At 51.5% G+C, this 17,507-nt stretch overlaps 1 protein-coding gene across 3 annotated transcripts in view; it reads right to left on the reverse strand.

Moving 5' to 3' along the window:
* Positions 1 to 17,507, reverse strand: part of LOC505773 (protein kinase cAMP-dependent X-linked catalytic subunit) — a 59,814-nt gene that overhangs the window by 25,238 nt on the left and 17,069 nt on the right. For 2 of the 3 annotated variants that reach the window (XM_059884054.1, XM_059884053.1), the window contains exons 2-3: positions 12,091 to 12,259; positions 127 to 390 (exon numbers count right to left, since the gene is read on the reverse strand). In XM_059884054.1, the coding sequence (XP_059740037.1) occupies positions 127 to 390; positions 12,091 to 12,259 (433 nt within the window). Of the gene's footprint in view, positions 1 to 126; positions 391 to 12,090; positions 12,260 to 15,171; positions 15,226 to 17,507 lie in introns of all 3 variants that reach the window. The other variant, XM_059884055.1, reaches the window with a different exon arrangement.

Here is a 17,507-nt window from a genome sequence, read left to right on the forward strand (position 1 = left end):
CCATCACTTCTTCTGAGATGTGGAATCGCAACAGAAAGGAACTCCCAGCACAGAAGATGGAGTGGAGGCTGCCAGAGGCAGAGGGAGAGGAAAAGGAGAAACACGGGGAGAGCAATGGTCACTCACTTGTCCACCAGCTTCTTGGCGAACCCGAAGTCGGTGAGCTTGACATGGCCGTCTCTGTCCAGCAGGATGTTCTCTGGCTTCAGGTCCCTATAGACGATGTCCCGGGAGTGCAGGTACTCGATGGCACAGACGATCTCGGCCGCGTAGAACAGCCCGGTGTTGCTAGAGAAGCGGCCACGGTTCCGCAGGTAGCTGAAGAGCTCACCGCCCGGCACGAACTCCATCAGCATGTACAGGAAGCGGTCGTCATGGCCCGTCCAGAACCTGCACCAGGGAAGGGGGGTGGATCACAGAGAGACTGAGCGCTGTGCCTCGGCCGGACAGACAGAGGCTGAGGTGGGGAGAGGACTGAGTTCATGGTACACGAACAGGTCATGCGAAGAAACATCTATAGGGGTGGGCTAGCAGTCTCGTGTGGATGTGAGAGCTGGACCAGACAGAAGGCTAAGAGTCTGAGAATTGATGCTTTCCAACTGTGGTGTTGGAGAAGACTCTTGAGAGTACCTTGGACTGCAAGGAAACCCAACCAGTCCATCCTAAAGGAGATCAGTCCTGAATATTCTTTGGAAGGACTGATGCTGAAGCTGAAGCTCCAATACTCTGGCCACCTGATGCGAAGAGCTGACTCAATGGAAAAAGACCCTGATGCTGCAAAAGATTGAGGGCGGGAGGAGAAGGGGTGACAGAGGATGAGATGGTCAGATGGCATCACGGACTCAATGGACATTGAGTTTGAGTAAGCTCCGGGAGTTGCTGAAGGACAGGGAAGCCTGGCGTGCTGCAGTCCATGGGGTCGCAAAGAGTCGGACACGACTGAGCAACTGAACAACTTCCTTGGTTCTGCAAGTGCTGTCTTCATTACATAGGAGGGTGACAGACTCTAAGCAGAGGTGAGAAAGGCGTTGGAGAAAGAGAGAGAAGAAAAGAACACACTGGTAGATTCAACAGCCAGCACAAGGCCCTCAGTCATGAGAAAACCAGGGACTGCAGTCCCTGGGTGCACAAAGCACTGGACACGACTGACCAGCTGAACGACACACACGGTCAGAGACACGTATGTGTGTCTACATACACACGTCATGAAAAGTGAAGCCGCTCAGATGTGTCTGACTCTTTGCAACCCCATGGACTGTAGCCTGCCAGGCTCCTCCGTCCATGGGATTTTCCAGGCAATAGTACTGGAGTGGTTTGCCATTCCCTTCTCCATCTATTGGAATAAACACAATTGTATAAGATACGGCCCTGGAAAAGATACCCATAAGAAAGAGATGGTCATACTAAGTGAAGCCAGACAGAATCACAGAAATACTGTATGATGTTACTTATACGCAGAATCTAAAAAAGAATGACAAAGTCCCCTAAACAAAACTTTCATACACACTGGGAAACCAAAAGCCTCTTGTGACTTGCTTTATGACACTCTCTGCTTTACTGAGGTGCTCCGCCGCTGAATCCGCTCTCTCTGAGGTCTGCCTATATAGCAAACTGTTACCAATATATACACGAAGCACTGGAGGAGATCGCGTGCAATGACCCAAAACGTAACTGGAAGGGAAATCAGAAAGAAGAAATCAAGTGCAGTGGTCTGGAAAGTACATGTGCTTAGTCGCTCAATCGTGTCTGACTCTTTGTGACCCCATGGACTGCAGCCCGCCAGGCTCCTCTGTCCATGGGATTCTCCAGGCAAGAATACTGGAGTGGGTTGCCATGCCCTCCTCCAGGAGATCTTCCCAGCCCAGGGATCAAACACAGGTCTCGCACTGCAAGCAGATTCTTTATCATGTGAGCAACAGGGAAGTTCCCAGGGAAGTATAACTTTATGCAATAAAAAAAAGATGAGGGAATTCCCTGGTAGTCCAGCGGTGAGGGCACTGAGGGCGTGGGTTTGATGCCTGCTGTGAGAACTAAGATCCCACAAGCTGCACAAGGTGGCCAAATTAAAAAAAGAAAAAAGACGGGCTGCAGAGACGAAAAACTTTTCTATGTCCAAGGAAAGCCTTTCAAAAAGAAAAAACAACATACTGTTCTGATGTTCAAATGAATGTCTGTTTCACTCATCACTGCGGTTATCAGTTAGAGAAAAGTATGGGTCCTGCATACAAGAGGCTTTCTCTAAGTGTGCATTTAAATGTGAAGACTCTCCGAGGCTAGCCTCAGACGCATACTTAGTCACTCACTCCTGTCTTACTCTTGGCAACCCTATGACTGTAGCCCTCTAGCTCCTCTCTCTCCATGGGACTTCCCAGGCAAGGAGACTGGACTGCATTGCAATTCCCTTCTGCAAGTGGATCTTCCCAATCCAGGGATTGAACCTGTGTATCCTGCATCAGCAAGCAGCATTCCTTACCGTCTGGGCCACCTGGGGAGCCCGCTACGCTCAGACAGAGCTGCTGTTACCATAAACGCAAGCCCATCTGCCTGACATCCAGTGAGACCAACAATACTAGAATACTGGAATTTGGAACACAGAAAAGTTTGTTACAGGGCCACACAAGGAGATGGGTGCATCAAGCCTTAAGAAACCCAAAGTTACTGGAAGCTTTCAGCAAAGCCCTTTTGTACTGAAGGTGAGGGATGGGCGTGGTTAGCTGCTGACAACTTCTTGGCTTCCCAGGTGGCTCAGGGGTGAAGAATCCCCCTACAATGCAGGAGACCTGGGTTCGATCCCCAGGTTGGGAAGATACCCTGGAGAAGGAAACGGCAACCGACTCCAGTGTTCTCACCTGAAGAATCCCACGGACAGAGGAGCCTGGCAGGGTTACAGTCCACGGGGCCGCCAAGAGTCAGACACGACTGAGCACATTCACACGCACACACATCCTTTGCTCTTGAGGTCCCGTCACGGTCAGTGGACAAGGTTGCGCTAAATCTCTACCAGACACGTGTTATATTCTCTGTTCTGAAAACAAAGGGCCAGGTCACCAGGCACAGGTTTCACCCTTCAGGGTCCCAGGCCTGGCTCAGAAGGGACAGAGCTCAGCGGGCAGCTCCCTGAGGGCCAGGTCCCCAGACCCCGCCCAGCTGTCATCACTGAACTGACCCTCGGGCTTCTTAGGGTGCCCAGGTCAGGGGAGACGGGGTCCCTTAGAGATCCCTGACTGCATGGTAGCTAAGACAGACGCCCACTGTAGTTAGATCGCAGACCCAAGGATGGGGGAGACCCCCAGGCTTCTCAGTGTGTCCAGACGGGGGAGACGAGGTCCCATGGGGGTCCCTGACGGCAGGGTAGCCAGGACAGACGCCCGCTCTAGTTAGATCACAGAACCCAGGACGGGGGGAGACGGTCACCGTGGCCTGAAGCCCCGGGTCCAGACAGTGGGTGGCCCTGGCAAGCACCCTGGAGCCCCCCAAGCCATAATCCCCAGCTTGTTCCCGGGGCCCTCCGGGCTCTCCCACTGGACCAAGGCTGGGTGAGCTGGAGGGCCCCTGGGGGGTAAGGCCAGGGCACGTATCTGGACTCTGCGTCCACCTGATGACCATCAGTTCACACACCTTTGGATGAAAGCCCTAAGGGGCATTGAATGACAGCTGCTGGCCTGTGGGCGGGGCCCGCTGCAGTGCCGTCCAATGGCTGAGCAGCATCACTAAGCGCTGTTCATTGACGCTTCCTTGCCAGTGGGTGGGGCCCACTCGGTGCCGTCCAATGGCTGAGCAGAACCACTAAGGGTCGCTCATTGGCAGTTGGCTGCTTGTGGGCGGTGTCCACTGCAGAGCCGACCAATGGCTGAGTGGAGACACGAAAGGTTGTTCACTGACAGTAGCTTGTGGGTGGGGCCCACTGAGGTGCTATCCAATGGCTGAGCAGGACCACTAAGGGTCGCTCATTGGAAGTTTGCTTCTGGGCGGGTCCCATTGCAGAGATGACCAATGGTTGAGTGGCACCAAGAATGTTACTCATTGACAGTTGGTCCCACTGTGGCACTGCCCAACGGCTGAGCAGGACCATCACCAGGACTTCACTGGGAGTTGGTTGCTTGTGGGCGGGGCCCACTGAGGTGCTGGCCACTGGGTGAGCAGGACCACTAAGCGTCGCTCATTGGCAGTTGGTTGCTTGTGGGCGGGGCCTTCTGAGGTGCCAACCAATGGAGGTGCGGTACCACTTAGGGTCTCTCATTCATAGTTGTTTGCCAGTGGGCGGAGCTCACTGAGGCATCAACCAATGGCTAGGCACGACCACTAAGGGTCACTTATTGACGACTGTTTCTGGGCTGGTCCTTCTGCAGCACTGACCAATGGCTGAGTGGGACCACTCATGGGCGCTCATTCATAGTTGGTTGCGGGTGGGCTGAGCCCACTGAGGCCTCAACCCATGCCTGAGCAGGACCACTCAGGGTCTCTTATGGACAGTTGGTTGCTTGTAGGCGGGACCCGCTGCAGAGCTGACCAATGGCTGAGCAGGACCTGTTGCCTAGTAACGGTGCAGGGTAATGATGTACATTGAGGGCTGCATGCTAAGTGATGTATTCTCCTCACTTTGTTACACTCCTATAAATGCCTTTCTTTCTGCATTGCTAGATTTCTGCCTCTTGCGGCCAGGGCTGCCCAGGGACCCCATCTTTAGGAGACACAGTGGCAGCCTCTTCTAGGGGTTTCTCTTTCCCCAGTTCCCATTCCCAGTCTCAAGGCTCGAGATCTGCAGTGTTGAGATGTGACAGAAGATAGGAGGCAGGAAGAGGGCTTGGGGTGAGGTGGGGGTGGTTTGTGGCTGTTGTTACTGGAAAAGGAACAAAACCTGCCCTCCCCCAGTATCTCTCTGGCATGCAGATTATCTCCAGCTGAAATCAAACAAGGTCCAGCAGACGCAAGGGAAAACTTGGACCGTCTCCCTGAACTGCCTAAAAGAACATAGAGGAGCTGCTCCTGGACTCCCTAGTTTCAGCAGAGATGTCTGCATAGGATATGGGCCCCTCTGTGGTGGGGCAAACAAAGCCTGGAGACCAGAGTTCACACAGTCTATCTCTCTCCTGGACCAGCAAACATTTATTTATAAAACTTTTGTTTTTTCTCCGTCTCTATGTCAACTGCCCTTCCTCCTCTTTGTTATCTCAAACCACTACCCCCAACATCCTGTTTTTGTCTCCAGCTGGAGACGGTATTTAAGGGGAGTGTTAGGGCCATTTGGGGAGTCCCAGTTGGCTCAGGGGTAAAGAGTTCGCCTGCTGAAGCAGGAGACGCAGGAGTTCTATCCCTGGGTTGGGGAGATCCCCTGGAGGAGGACATGGCAATCCATTCCAGTATTCTGGCCTGGAGAATCCCATGGATAGAGGAGCCTGGCAGGGCTACAGTCCATGGGGGTCATGAAGAGCTGGGACACAAGTGAGCATGCAGGCTACACGTTGGGCCATTTTCAGGAGTGACTCCATTTTTGTAGCTCTCTCCCATGTATACGTGAGATTAAATTTTTGTGTGCTTTTTCTTCTGGTTCATCTGTCTCAGGTCCATTTCATTCTTAGACCAGCCAGAAGAGCCTGGAAGGATCAGGAACATGTCTTCCTCCCCGGCATCACTGTCTAGAGAAACCAGGTGACCAGACGCCCGTCTTTTTTCCATCATTTATAATCGAGACAAGTCTCTTTCTCTGGGCTGCACACACTCCTTCTCTGGGTCACATCATGACATGTCTGGGTCTAGCTAGCCTGTTTCTTGCCGTGATGCTCAAAGAGAAGCACACAGAATCCCAAAGGTATGACAGCCTCACTGTTCTTTCTTGGGAGAGCTTAGCACCCAGCGACCACTTTTCTGATGGGGAAATTTCTTCTAGGGTCCCAATGACACCTGACTGATGACCCTGCACAATGAACCTCTATAGAAACTCATGAGAAATGGAATCATTTCCAGCCATATCAGTAAACCAAGGATGTCACAGCCATGAGTGATTGCAACCACGATGGAGTGAGTCCATTAGCCCTGAAGGAACTCAGGAAACAACACTTGCCTTCTAGCAGCCACTCCCCATGGTGAGCCCTGAGGAAACTCACAAGGTGAACACACGGGACGCTGGCCCCAGGTAGCTGAGATGCAGAATAAAGGAATGACTTCAGTGAGTCCAGATTCTTGCATCTTCCTATACATCAGTTCAGTTCAGTTGCTCAGTCGTGTCCAACTCTGCAACCCCACGGACTGCAGCATGCCAGGCCTCCCTTTCCATCACCAACTCTTGGAGCTTGTTCAGACTCATGTCCATAGAGTCAGTGATGCCATCCAACCATCTCATCCTCTGTTGTCCCCTTCTCCTCCCACCCTCAATCTTTCCCAGCATCAGGCTCTTTTCCAATGTGTCAGCTCTTCGCATGAGGTGCCCAAAGTATTGGGAGTTTCAGCTTCAACATCAGTCCCTCCAATGAACACCCAGGACCGATTTCCTTTAGAATGGACTGGCTGGATCTCCTTGCAGTCCAAGGGACTCTCAAGGGTCTTCTCCAACACCACAGTTCAAAAGCATCAACTCTTCAGCACTCAGCTTTCTTTATGGTTCAACACTCACATCCATACATAGAAAAGCACTAAATTCCTTATATTCGGATATCTGATTTCCTTCATTAACAATCATCTTCTGATGTTCACACTACCTGCTCTCTGTTGCAAAACGTCTGTATAACTTGGCTCCCTGCACCCCATCCTGCTTCCTCAGAGCAATTCTCAGGGTTAATAGAGATGCTGCCTCCTGGGCTTAAGTCCTAAAAATGTCAGCGGTGCTGAGAACACCTGTCATGGTGCCACTCTCAAAAGAACAGATAAGTGTTAGCCACTCAGCCGTGTCTGACTCTTTGTGACCCCATGGACTGTAGCCCACCAGGCTCCTCTGACTATTGGGATTCTCCAGGCAAGGATACTGCAGTGGGTTGCCATTCCCTTCTCCAGGTCCCACTCTTGCTGCTGCTGCTGCTAAGTCGCTTCAGTCGTGTCCGACTCTGTGTGACCCCATAGACGGCAGCCCACCACGCTCCCCTATCCCTGGGATTCTCCAGGCAAGAACACTGGAGTGGGTTGCCATTTCCTTCTCCAATGCAGGAAAGTGAAAAGTGAAAAAAAGTGAAGGCACTCAGCCGTGTCTGACTCTTTGCGACCCCATGGACTGTAGCCCACCAGGCTCCTCTGACCATGGGATTCTCCAGGCAAGGATTCTGGAATGGGTTGCCATTCCCTTCTCCAATGCATGGAAGTGAAAGTGAAGTCGCTCAGTCATGTCCAACTCTTCGCGACCCCATGGACTGCAGCCTTCCAGGCTCCTCCGTCCATGGGATTTTCCAGGCAAGAGTACTGGAGTGGGGTGCCACCGCCTTCTCTGGGTCCCACTCTTAGATGCCAGCAATTTCTATACAGCAGAAAGGACAGGGAGCAGACACAGGGTAGCCTTCTTCAGACAGGACCGAAGCCATCCTCCCCTGGGAAATCTTGACTGTGTCACAATCCTTCAACACCCTGGACGCTGAGTTACTCAGCTCTTCTAAAATTATCTCTCCGCTGGCTGCACTGACCTTCGGAATGGCTTTATTGCAGAACAGAAAAGTTCTGTCCTCTATCTATGTAGTGAACCTCCTGGCTGGCTTTCAGAAAAATGCAACCAGTAGCACTTCAAATCCCGAACTTGCTGATAACACCCTGGGCGAACGTGCCAAACCCGTTCAAGCAGAAGTTCAGACTGGAGTCTTCCTTCGGCATGATCTTCCGTGCTCCACACAGCTTCATGTAAATACAAGGAAAACCCACTCGGGGTTTCTGGACAGTGTTTCAAAAGGCAGATATTAGGAGAAGTGACTCACTTCCAAGAGAAAACTGCACAGCTGGGAGGATTCAACAGCTGCTCACCTCCTGGTTTTCTTCCCACTCAACTGCATGCTTCACCCCGTGGCCGCGGGCGTCCCCTGCCGTCTGTTCCCAGGGCTGGTCACACAGATCCCTCTCCCCACTGCTCTTTGTACGGGGACACATCCAAAGCCTGCTGGCCCTGGATCAACGCAATCCCAGTTTTCAAACACAACCTGGTCTCTGAAGTGATAATGCACGGAAAAACATCCCAAACCTCAAGGACCTTATAATAACACCCTCATGGGCTCAAAGACCTGCACTGAGCAAATTAGTAAGTAGGTATTCTGGGCTGGATGGTCAAAGTGTCAGTGACTCGGTCATGTCCTGAGCTTTGTGAGCCCACGGACCATAGCCCGCTGGGCTCCTCTGTCCATGGGATTCTCCAGGCAAGAATACTGGGCTGGGTTGCCATTTCCTCCTCCAGGGGATCTTTCCGACCCAGGGACTGAACCCGTGTCTCCTGCCATTTCAGGCAGATTTATATATATATATACCATCTGCATCACCCCAAATCCATAAATTGAACTGCTAACCCCCCAGGACCTAGGAATATGACTGTATTAGGAGATGGATCTTCAAAGAGAGGATAAAGGTGAAATGACGTCACTAGGGCAGGTCCTGATCCCAAAGGACTGGGGTCCATACAGAAAGAGGAGGTCAGGAGACAGCACACAGAGAGGCACAGCTGTGTAGACTAAATTACAAGGGAAAACCCCCATCTCCTTCTCCTGGGATTCTTCCCAACCTAGGCCTCTTGGTATAAGGCCACCCACCAAATCGGATGACCAACACATTTCTACCTCAACAACTTAATTCTACCTGCAATGCCCCAATTTCCAAACAAGGTCACTTTCACAGGTACTTATGGTATATTTCTGGGCTTGGATGCTAGTTGCTCAGTCATGTGTGACTGACTCTTTGCGACCCCATGGACTGTAGCCTACCAAGCTCCTGTGTCCATGAGGTTCTCCAGGCAAGAACATTGGAGTGGGTTGCTATTTCCTTCTCCAGGGGATCTTCCCGTCCCAGGGATCGAACCCAGGTCTTCTGCATTGCAGACAGATTCTTTACCGTCTGAGCCACCAGGGAAGACCCATCTTTTGGGGAGGCAAACACAATTAAACCCAGAACGAGGTGGGATATCCAGAGCTGGAAGCCCCCACAGCGCAAGACTCACAAGAGCATCACCCCAATGTTTCCTGAGTCCAGAGCACAAGCAACGAGGTCAACTCAGCATCTCCACTCTGCCACTCCCAGCCCTGAAAAGAGCTTCTCCCACCGGCTTCTTGCCTCTTTTCCAAACTCTTGTCTTCTCAGCAACAACATCTCGGACTTTTCCTATTCACCATCAAGTCTATCTGCTTCTCTTCCATGTGTTAGTCACTCAGTCGTATCCAACTCTTTGCGACCACACAGACCATAGCCCACCGGGCTCCTCTGTCCATGGGATTGTCCAGGCAAGAACACTGGAGTGGGCTGCCTTTCCTTCTCTTGCTCCCAGCCCAGGGACTGAACCCGAGTCTCCTGCATTGCAGGCAGATTCTCTAACCATCACATAAGCTAGCACAGCAGCTCAACAGACCACGAGGTCTCCAGAACAAACAGGAATCCGGCCACCAGGAGGCCTGTCTTCCTGGGAAAACTGGGCCACGAAGCACTCTCGGGGACACACCCTGGGGTTCTGGTTCGAGGACTTCCTGTATTTGGTTTAAAAGAAAAAAAAAAAGGCTCAAGCCAGTTCTCCTAAATCACGTGAGAATGCCTTGGCCACAGACAGAGCAGTCCACATCTCCTTTATAAAAGATTCATCGAAAACCGCTGGGCAACAGGAGTGCCTTCCCAGAATCTCTGAGTTCACAGGAGAGACACCGTTAAGAAGAAGCTTTGTTTTGTTGCAGAGGAAGACACACACGCATTCCATTGTCTACAAGTCTTCCCGTCAGCCACCTGGAGGCTCAGACTTGACTGGGGTCAGGGGGTTGACTCCGATGCACCAATGACTTCTGTTCTGATGACTCAAAAGCACGAGGCTCTAGTGACCTGTCCACACGGGCCCCACACTGCCCTTCGGCTCCGTAAAAAGAAAGTCAGACACACGCACAAAAAAGCCAGCTGCTCCCTTCTGTCCCCCATCAAACATGCCTCTACTCGTCTGGAGACATTGCTCCGGTGGTTTTGAGTTTACGGGTGTTTTCGTCTGTGCGTGGGGGCGGAGGGGGGGGACATGCAAGATGCTCCGAGACCATAGTAAATGGTCCTGTGTCTGCTTGCCTGGGCGAGTGGATCGCAGAAGGCAGGTGTGGATGGCTGAGTTGGGAGGTGGTGAGGGGCAGGGCAAGGCAGAGGAGGCGAGCATCGCAGTGGAGGCGTGATCCTGGGCTGACCACGTGGCTGGCACCCCCACCTTCCACTGCGGTCACTGTGCTGGGATGATGGAGGGAAGGGCATCTCAAAAGGGTCACCGTGCCCTCGTGCTCAGTCGCTTCTGTCGTGTCCGACTCTCTGCAACCCCGTGGACTGTAGCCGCCCGCAGGCTCCTCTGTCCGTGGGGATTCTCCAGGCAACAACACCGGAGCGGGTTGCCATGCCCTCCTCCAGGGGATCTCTGCAGAGCCGGGGATGGAACCCACGTCTCCTACACTGGCGGCTGGGTTGTTTACCCACTGAGCCAGGTGTTAAGCCCGAAAAACAGTCAAAGCCAGGGACAAAGCCAGAGCCCATGACCAGCCGTCTCGAGGACACCACTAAATAAAGCCCCTGGGATCATTCTCTCCGGACCTGCAAACACAGACGCAGATGGCTGGCGAGGCGCGGCGTGGGGTGGGTGGACCCCGATGACTGCAGGGAAGCGAAGGGTGCCTTGTAAGCAGTCAGGTCGGGGAAGCCAGAACAGCTGTTAACTCCGAGCACAGGCTGGGCTGGGGGACAAGGGGGATTGAGAGGAATACAGTGGAGGCAGGAGCTGGGAGCCAGGAAAGAAGCTTCCCCCCCACCTCCCCCCAGGGATGGGGACAGACAGCCTGCTGTGGACGCCTACACGTCTGGGCCGTGGGCCAGGGTCGTACCTTTCAGTAGCAAAGGGCGTAGGAGAGCCGCTTTCCTGGTGGCTCAGTGGGAAAGACTCCACCAGCCCGTGCAGGGCAGTGAGTGAAAGTCACTCCATCGTGTCCGACTCTTTGCGACCCCGTGGACTGTAAACCATCCAGGCTCCTCTGTCCGTGGGATTCTCCAGGCAAGAATACTGGAGTGGGTCACCATGCCCTTCTCCAGGGGACCGTCCCAACCCAGGGACTGAATCCGGGTCTCCCGCATTGCAGGCAGATTCGGTACCCAATGAGCCACCAGGGAAACCCCAGAATACCGGAGTGGATTGCCATTTCCTTCTCCCTGGACTGTAGCCCACCAGGCTCCTCTGTCCATGGGATTCTCCAGGCAAGAATACTGGAGTGGGTTGCCATGCACTTCTCCAGGGGACCTTCCCAACCCAGGAATTGGACCCGGGACTCCTGCACTGCAGGCAGATTCTGTACCCTATGAGCCAACAGGGAAACCCAAGAACACTGGAGTGGGTTGCCATGCCCTCCTCAAGGGGATCTTCCCCACCCAGAGATCGAACCCATGTCTCTCGGATCTCCTGCATTGGCAGGTGGGTTCTTCACCACCAGCAACACCTGGGTAGCCCAATAATCATGCACCTCAGCCCCCAAATCATAAATCAACCAATAAAGCAAACTTCAAAGAGTGTGGAAGACAGAGGCATGTATGCGCTGCATGCCGGGCACCATCAACTGGACAACGCCAGGATACATCCATGTGACGATACTCGAGACTCCACGAGACACCCCAGAGAGGATGGGAGTGGGCAGAGGGGAGCGGGTGACTGAGGTCCCAGGAAAACCCAGGAGATGAGAGCTCTGGCGATGGGAGGCGGGGAGCCCACGTGGATGTCTTGCTGGGGCAGACAGGCACCCCTTCTCCCCACCGACCCTGGGCAGGCACTCGGTGGGAACAGCATCCTCTCTTGTGTTAAGATGGGGAGCCTGAGGTGCGTCAGGACCCAGCGGGAACACGCTCCGTCCCCAGCACACATAGGAGACTCCCACGTTGGGGGGTGCGGGCGAGCAGGCAGGCAGGGACCCAGAGCCAAGGACTTACAGTTTGACCAGGAAAGGGTGGTTGACTTCCTTCAGCACCGACTTCTCATTGTGGACGTGCTGCTCCTGCTTCAGGCGGATGATGTCGGGGATGGTCATCACCTTCAGGGCGAAGAAATGCTTGCTTGTCTTCTCCTGGACGAGCTGCACGCGGCCGAACGTCCCTGTACCTGCATGCGGAGGGCAGAGTGGGGGAGAGGCGTGCTCAGTGACCATGGCTCCCCCCACCAGCAATGTCAGACAACCTGGCAGGTCAGACGACTCCATTCCCTACGAGACACCAGGCGACAGACACTCCTCTGCAACAGTCAAGTTAAATTCGTGCACACACAGCATCACTTGACTACGACGAAGCTACCAAGAGTCACAGCTGTGGTTCTCCCAGGAGCGACGCACAGACGTGCGAGCTGCACCATAAGGAAGGCTGAGTGCACTTAAGCATTGATGCTTTTGAACTGTGGGGCTGGAAAACACTTGAGAGTCCCTTGCAAGGAGATCCAACCACTCCATCCTAAAGGATCAGCCCTGGGTGTTCATTGGAAGGACTGATGCTGAAGCTGAAACTCCAATCCTTTGGCCATCTAATGGGAAGAGCTGACTCATTGGAAAAGACCCTGCTGCTGGGAAAGATCGAAGGCAGGAGGAGAAGAGGACAACAGAGGATTAGATGGTTGGATGGCATCACTGACTCGATGGACATGAGTTTGGATAAAGTCTGGCAGTCGCTGATGGACAGGGAGGCCTGGCGAGCTGCAGTCCATGGGGTCGCAGAGAGATGGACATGAATCAGCAGCTGAAGGACAAGAAGCGTAACTTGCCCCTGAATTGTCCTTTGATGAGAGTGACTGACTATCGTTTCTGGAAATGAGTCATCCCAGAGAAAACACACACGTAGGTAAAGGCAGAATGGGAAAGCACACCAAATACATTCCTTTGACGTGTCTTTTTCTTGACACTTTTCTAAATCAGGACGAGACACAGAAAACAAACTTACGGCAACTGAAGGGGAAAGGGTTGGGGGAGCGTTAAATGCGGAGTTTGGGATGAACAGACACACACGACTACGTGGAAAACGGACAAGCAAGAAGCTCCTACTGGACAGCACAGGGAATTCTCCTCCACATCTCGTATGACCGTGTATGGAAAGAGAATGTAAAAAAAGCACAGATACGTAACTGACTCACTGTGCTGTACACCTGAAACGAACCCAACACTGTAATTAACTCTCGCTGCCGAACTGACTCTTTGCAACCACGTGGACTGTGACCCGCCAGGCTCCTCTGTTCATGGGGATACTCCAGGCAAGAACACTGGAGTGGGTTGCCATGCCCTCCTCCAGGGAACTTTCCCGACTCAGGGACTGAACCCCGGTCTCCTGCATTGCAGGCAGACTCTTTACTGTCTGAGTCACCAGGGGTGGTCGTAAACCCAAGGACAGGGTCCTCATAAGACACAGGACAGGAGAGACAGACCCAGAGGAGAAGCCACATGGAGACAGAGGCATAGACGGGAGGGAGGTGGCCACCAGCCCAGGGACGGACGCCTGGAGACCCCAGAAGCTGGAAGAGGTGGGAAGGACCCTCCCCTGGAGCCTCTGCAGGGAGCTCAGCCCTGGGACACCCTGACCTCAGACGTCTGGTCCCCAGGGTTCAGAGAAGATGAATGTCTACAGTTTCAAGCTTCCCAGTTTGGTGGAAATTTGTTATGGCCGCACCAGGCGGTACGAATTCAACCAAACAATGCTCAGGAATTGTCCGAGCATCCTTGTTGTTTAATCACTTAATACCACACGTTCATGTCTTTGCGGATAGAACCTAACACAACTTTAATCTTCCTCCTGTTTGAGAACAGGTCTGGACATGGAAATGTACATGTTTCAAGTGCCCCAACGGAGCTCCGCTCAGGTCTCTGGATACGCTGACGTGGTCTGGGAAAATCTGGGGAAATTAAAGGCCAGTGGTGAGGACACCACACTCAATTGTCTTTGTCCAGATTAACGCTGATGAGGACAAATTTGCAAGAAAGACAATGAGAAATCATAAAAAGAGAAGCCAGCCTGTTCTGGAAAAGTGATGAAGTTTGCAAAAGCTTATCAAAAGAAGTATGCACAAACAGTGTGTCTGCTTCTGGCTAATAATAACATTTTCTTGGCAAAGGAAACGCTGCTGAGTTTCTGCTACCCGTGGGGTAAGCCCCTGGGCAGTCCTTACTGGGAACACACCCTGGCTAGAAAGGGGAATTACTCTCAGACTTCCTAAAAGAAGTTTCTCCCAAAAGACTGCTACAGTCCACGTTCCTTTTTATGAACTTCACTTGCACTGTACATTTTAATTAGTGGAAGGGAAAGGATTCCTCATGTTATAAGAAAATGTTTCTAACTGTACCTATGCATGGTATCTCATGCAGAAAATGGACACAGTAACACTTCTCTTAAGACATAAAGTCTTGCTTCCCAATAACTGTATTTTTTATCCTTGAGACTGCAGGAATCAAATATGTGATGACACTGTATCTTTCTTTTATTTTTAGATACCTCTGACACAATTTGGAAGAAATCGCATTGGTTTTAATGGTTCCACATCATGGAGACCACCAGTAGCATTTTCTTACATATTTCTCTCTTGTGTTTATGAACGAAAAGACCCCGTCCTGAAGGACATATTCACTCTTTCATGATCAAAGTATAATGAGACTAATGGAAGTGTTACTCGATCAGTCCTGTCCAGGTCTTTACCACCCCCACGGACCGTAGCTCACCAGGCTCCTCTGTCCATGGGATTCTCCAGGCAAGAATTGTGGAGTGGGCTGTCATGACCTTGATGATGAAAAGATTAGAAACAAACCATCTGAAGACACATTTAAAAAGAAACATTATTTCACACATAAAGGAAAAGACGTGGTCAAACAACAGGATGATGGTAACAACCGGTGAATTGAGAGTCCACATGGAAATCCCACCAAGGCAGAGGTTTACCAAAGCCTGGCTAAACGACAAGAAGATCCTACATGGATGAATTTAATCTCCTGTGTTCTGCTGAAAAACAGGGAACTGGACTATGTCTTTCGCCTGATGAGAAATTACCTTTTCTTCCTGTTTCAGACATTCATAAGCACTGGGTGGACCAGAAAGTTCATCCTGTTTTGAGTAAAAGTGAAAAACATTTTTCATTTTCACCAAGAATTTTATAGAACAATCGGTTTGCTAGGCAAACGAACTTTTTTTGGCCAACCCCGATAGCCCTGGTTCCTTGAAAATGCCCTAGTTTGTGCTTTAAACGGGCTTCTCTGGTGGTTCAGAGAGTCAAGAATGTGTCTTCAATGCTGGAGACCCAGGTTTGATCCCCGAGTTGGGAAGATCCCCCTGGAGAAGGAAATGGCACCCCACTCCAGTCTTCTTGGCTGGAGAATCCCATGGACAGAGGAGCCTGGTGGGCTACAGTCCATGGGGTCGCAAAGAGTCAGACAGGACTGAATGACGGAGCACGCCCACACACCCACACACACACCCACACACACACACACACACGATGCAGAAAACAGATAATGAACAAGGCTGTACTATATAGCGCAGGGAACTCTATTCAATACTCTGTACTGACCTATATGTGAAAGAATCTTTAAAAATAGAGGAGATATATGTATAACTGACTCACTTTGCTATATACCTGAAGCTAGCACACCACTGCATGTCAACAGGAGAAAAATGAACATAACAAAACAGAGACGCACGAGACTTAGAAAACAAACTCATGATTGCCAGGGGGAAGAGATAAGTTAGGGAGTGTGGGATGGACATGGACACACTGCTGTGTTTAACATGGAGAACCAGCAAGGACCTGCTGGACAGCACAGGGAACTGTGCTCAGTGTCACGTGGCGGCCTGGATGGAGGGGAGTTGGGGGAGAACGGGTACATGTGTGTGGATGGCTGAGTCCCTTTGCTGTCCACCTGAAGCCATCACAACATTGTTAATCGGCTATACTCCAGCATAAAATAAAAAAGATTAAGAAACACAGAATAAAAGTTGGCTTTTGGAAATTATGGCTGCAAACCAGTACCAACTCCTGTTTCACTGGGGGCGGGGGAACCTTCAGGAGTTCTGTAAAGAATGTGTGCTAACTTTGATTAAACTTAAAACCATGGAACTGGACCCTTCCAACAGGTGAATTTTATTGATTTGGGAATTCTCTCTTAATAAGCAAAATCTACCCTCAAAAAAATGTGTGCTTTGGATAAAGTCATGAAGGTTTTTTGTGTTTTTTTTTTTAAGCTTGGAATCTTCAGCTTCAAAGATCAGCTGAATAAGCTGGACACAGTTCAGCTGGGCGCTGGGTGGGGCAGACCGCCCTTGTGAGTCCACTCGTCTAGACAGGCTTTCAAAAACAAAAACCAGTCATTCCCTCAAAATGCTGCGGAGTCAAGCCGCATTCCATTGCACAGTCACCTCCTTCATTCTGTAAGATACTTATTTTTAAAAGATAAAAATAGAACAGATACTTCACAGCACCCTCCCAATTCTTCTAGTCACGGACTATTTAAGTTACGCTGTCTCCTATCAAAGATACAAAGTGTGCAATCACAAAAGAAAACCAGGAAGAAGGGAAGTTGCCAGCCCAACTCCCACTGCTAACAAATGTTACACAAGGAGATGCCTTGAATTCCTGCTCTTGCACTGGGCTCCCTGAGAGAAGATATGAGCTGCTCTGAACCTCGCCTGGTAACTCTTGACCCAGAGGCAAAGGTTGGTCTCTGTAATTTGATAACACGAGCTGGCCACTTTAAAAGTCGAAGCTGCATCCAGGGTGGGACGTGACAATGTCACGTGGTCCGTGCTTTGTCGTGTCCGGCTCTTTACAACCCCATGGACTGCAGCCCACCAGGCTCCTCTGTCCATGGGATTCTCCAGCCAAGAAGACTGGAGTCGGTTGCCATTTCCTCCTCCAGAGGAGCTCCCCGACCCAGGGATCAAACCCAGGTCTCTCGCATTGCAGGCGGATTCTTTATCGACTGAGTCACCAGGGAAGCCCTCTCGGAGGCTAGACTTACATTTGGCTGTACTGTGCCTCAGTTTGAACACAGAGTATGTTTAGTCATGGCGTGTGGGATGTAGTTAGCTGACCAGGGATGGAACCTGTGTCCCCCTGCACTGGGAGCATGGAGTCTTTAACACTGAACCACCTGGGAACTCCCAAGACACTGTCTTTGGAGGAAGCCAATCCTAAAGGAAATCAGTCCTGAATATTCATTGGAAGGGCTAATGCTGAAACTCCAATCCTTTGGCTGCCTGATGCAAAGAACGGACTCATTAGAAAAGACCCTGATGCTGGGAAAGATTGAAGGCGGGAGGAGAAGGGGACGAGATGGCTGGATGGCATCACTGACTAGATGGACATGAGTAAACTCCAGGAGTTGGTGATG

The sequence above is a fragment of the Bos taurus genome, chromosome Y, assembly GCF_002263795.3.
Source record: "Bos taurus isolate L1 Dominette 01449 registration number 42190680 breed Hereford chromosome Y, ARS-UCD2.0, whole genome shotgun sequence".
Lineage (NCBI taxonomy): Eukaryota > Metazoa > Chordata > Mammalia > Artiodactyla > Bovidae > Bos > Bos taurus.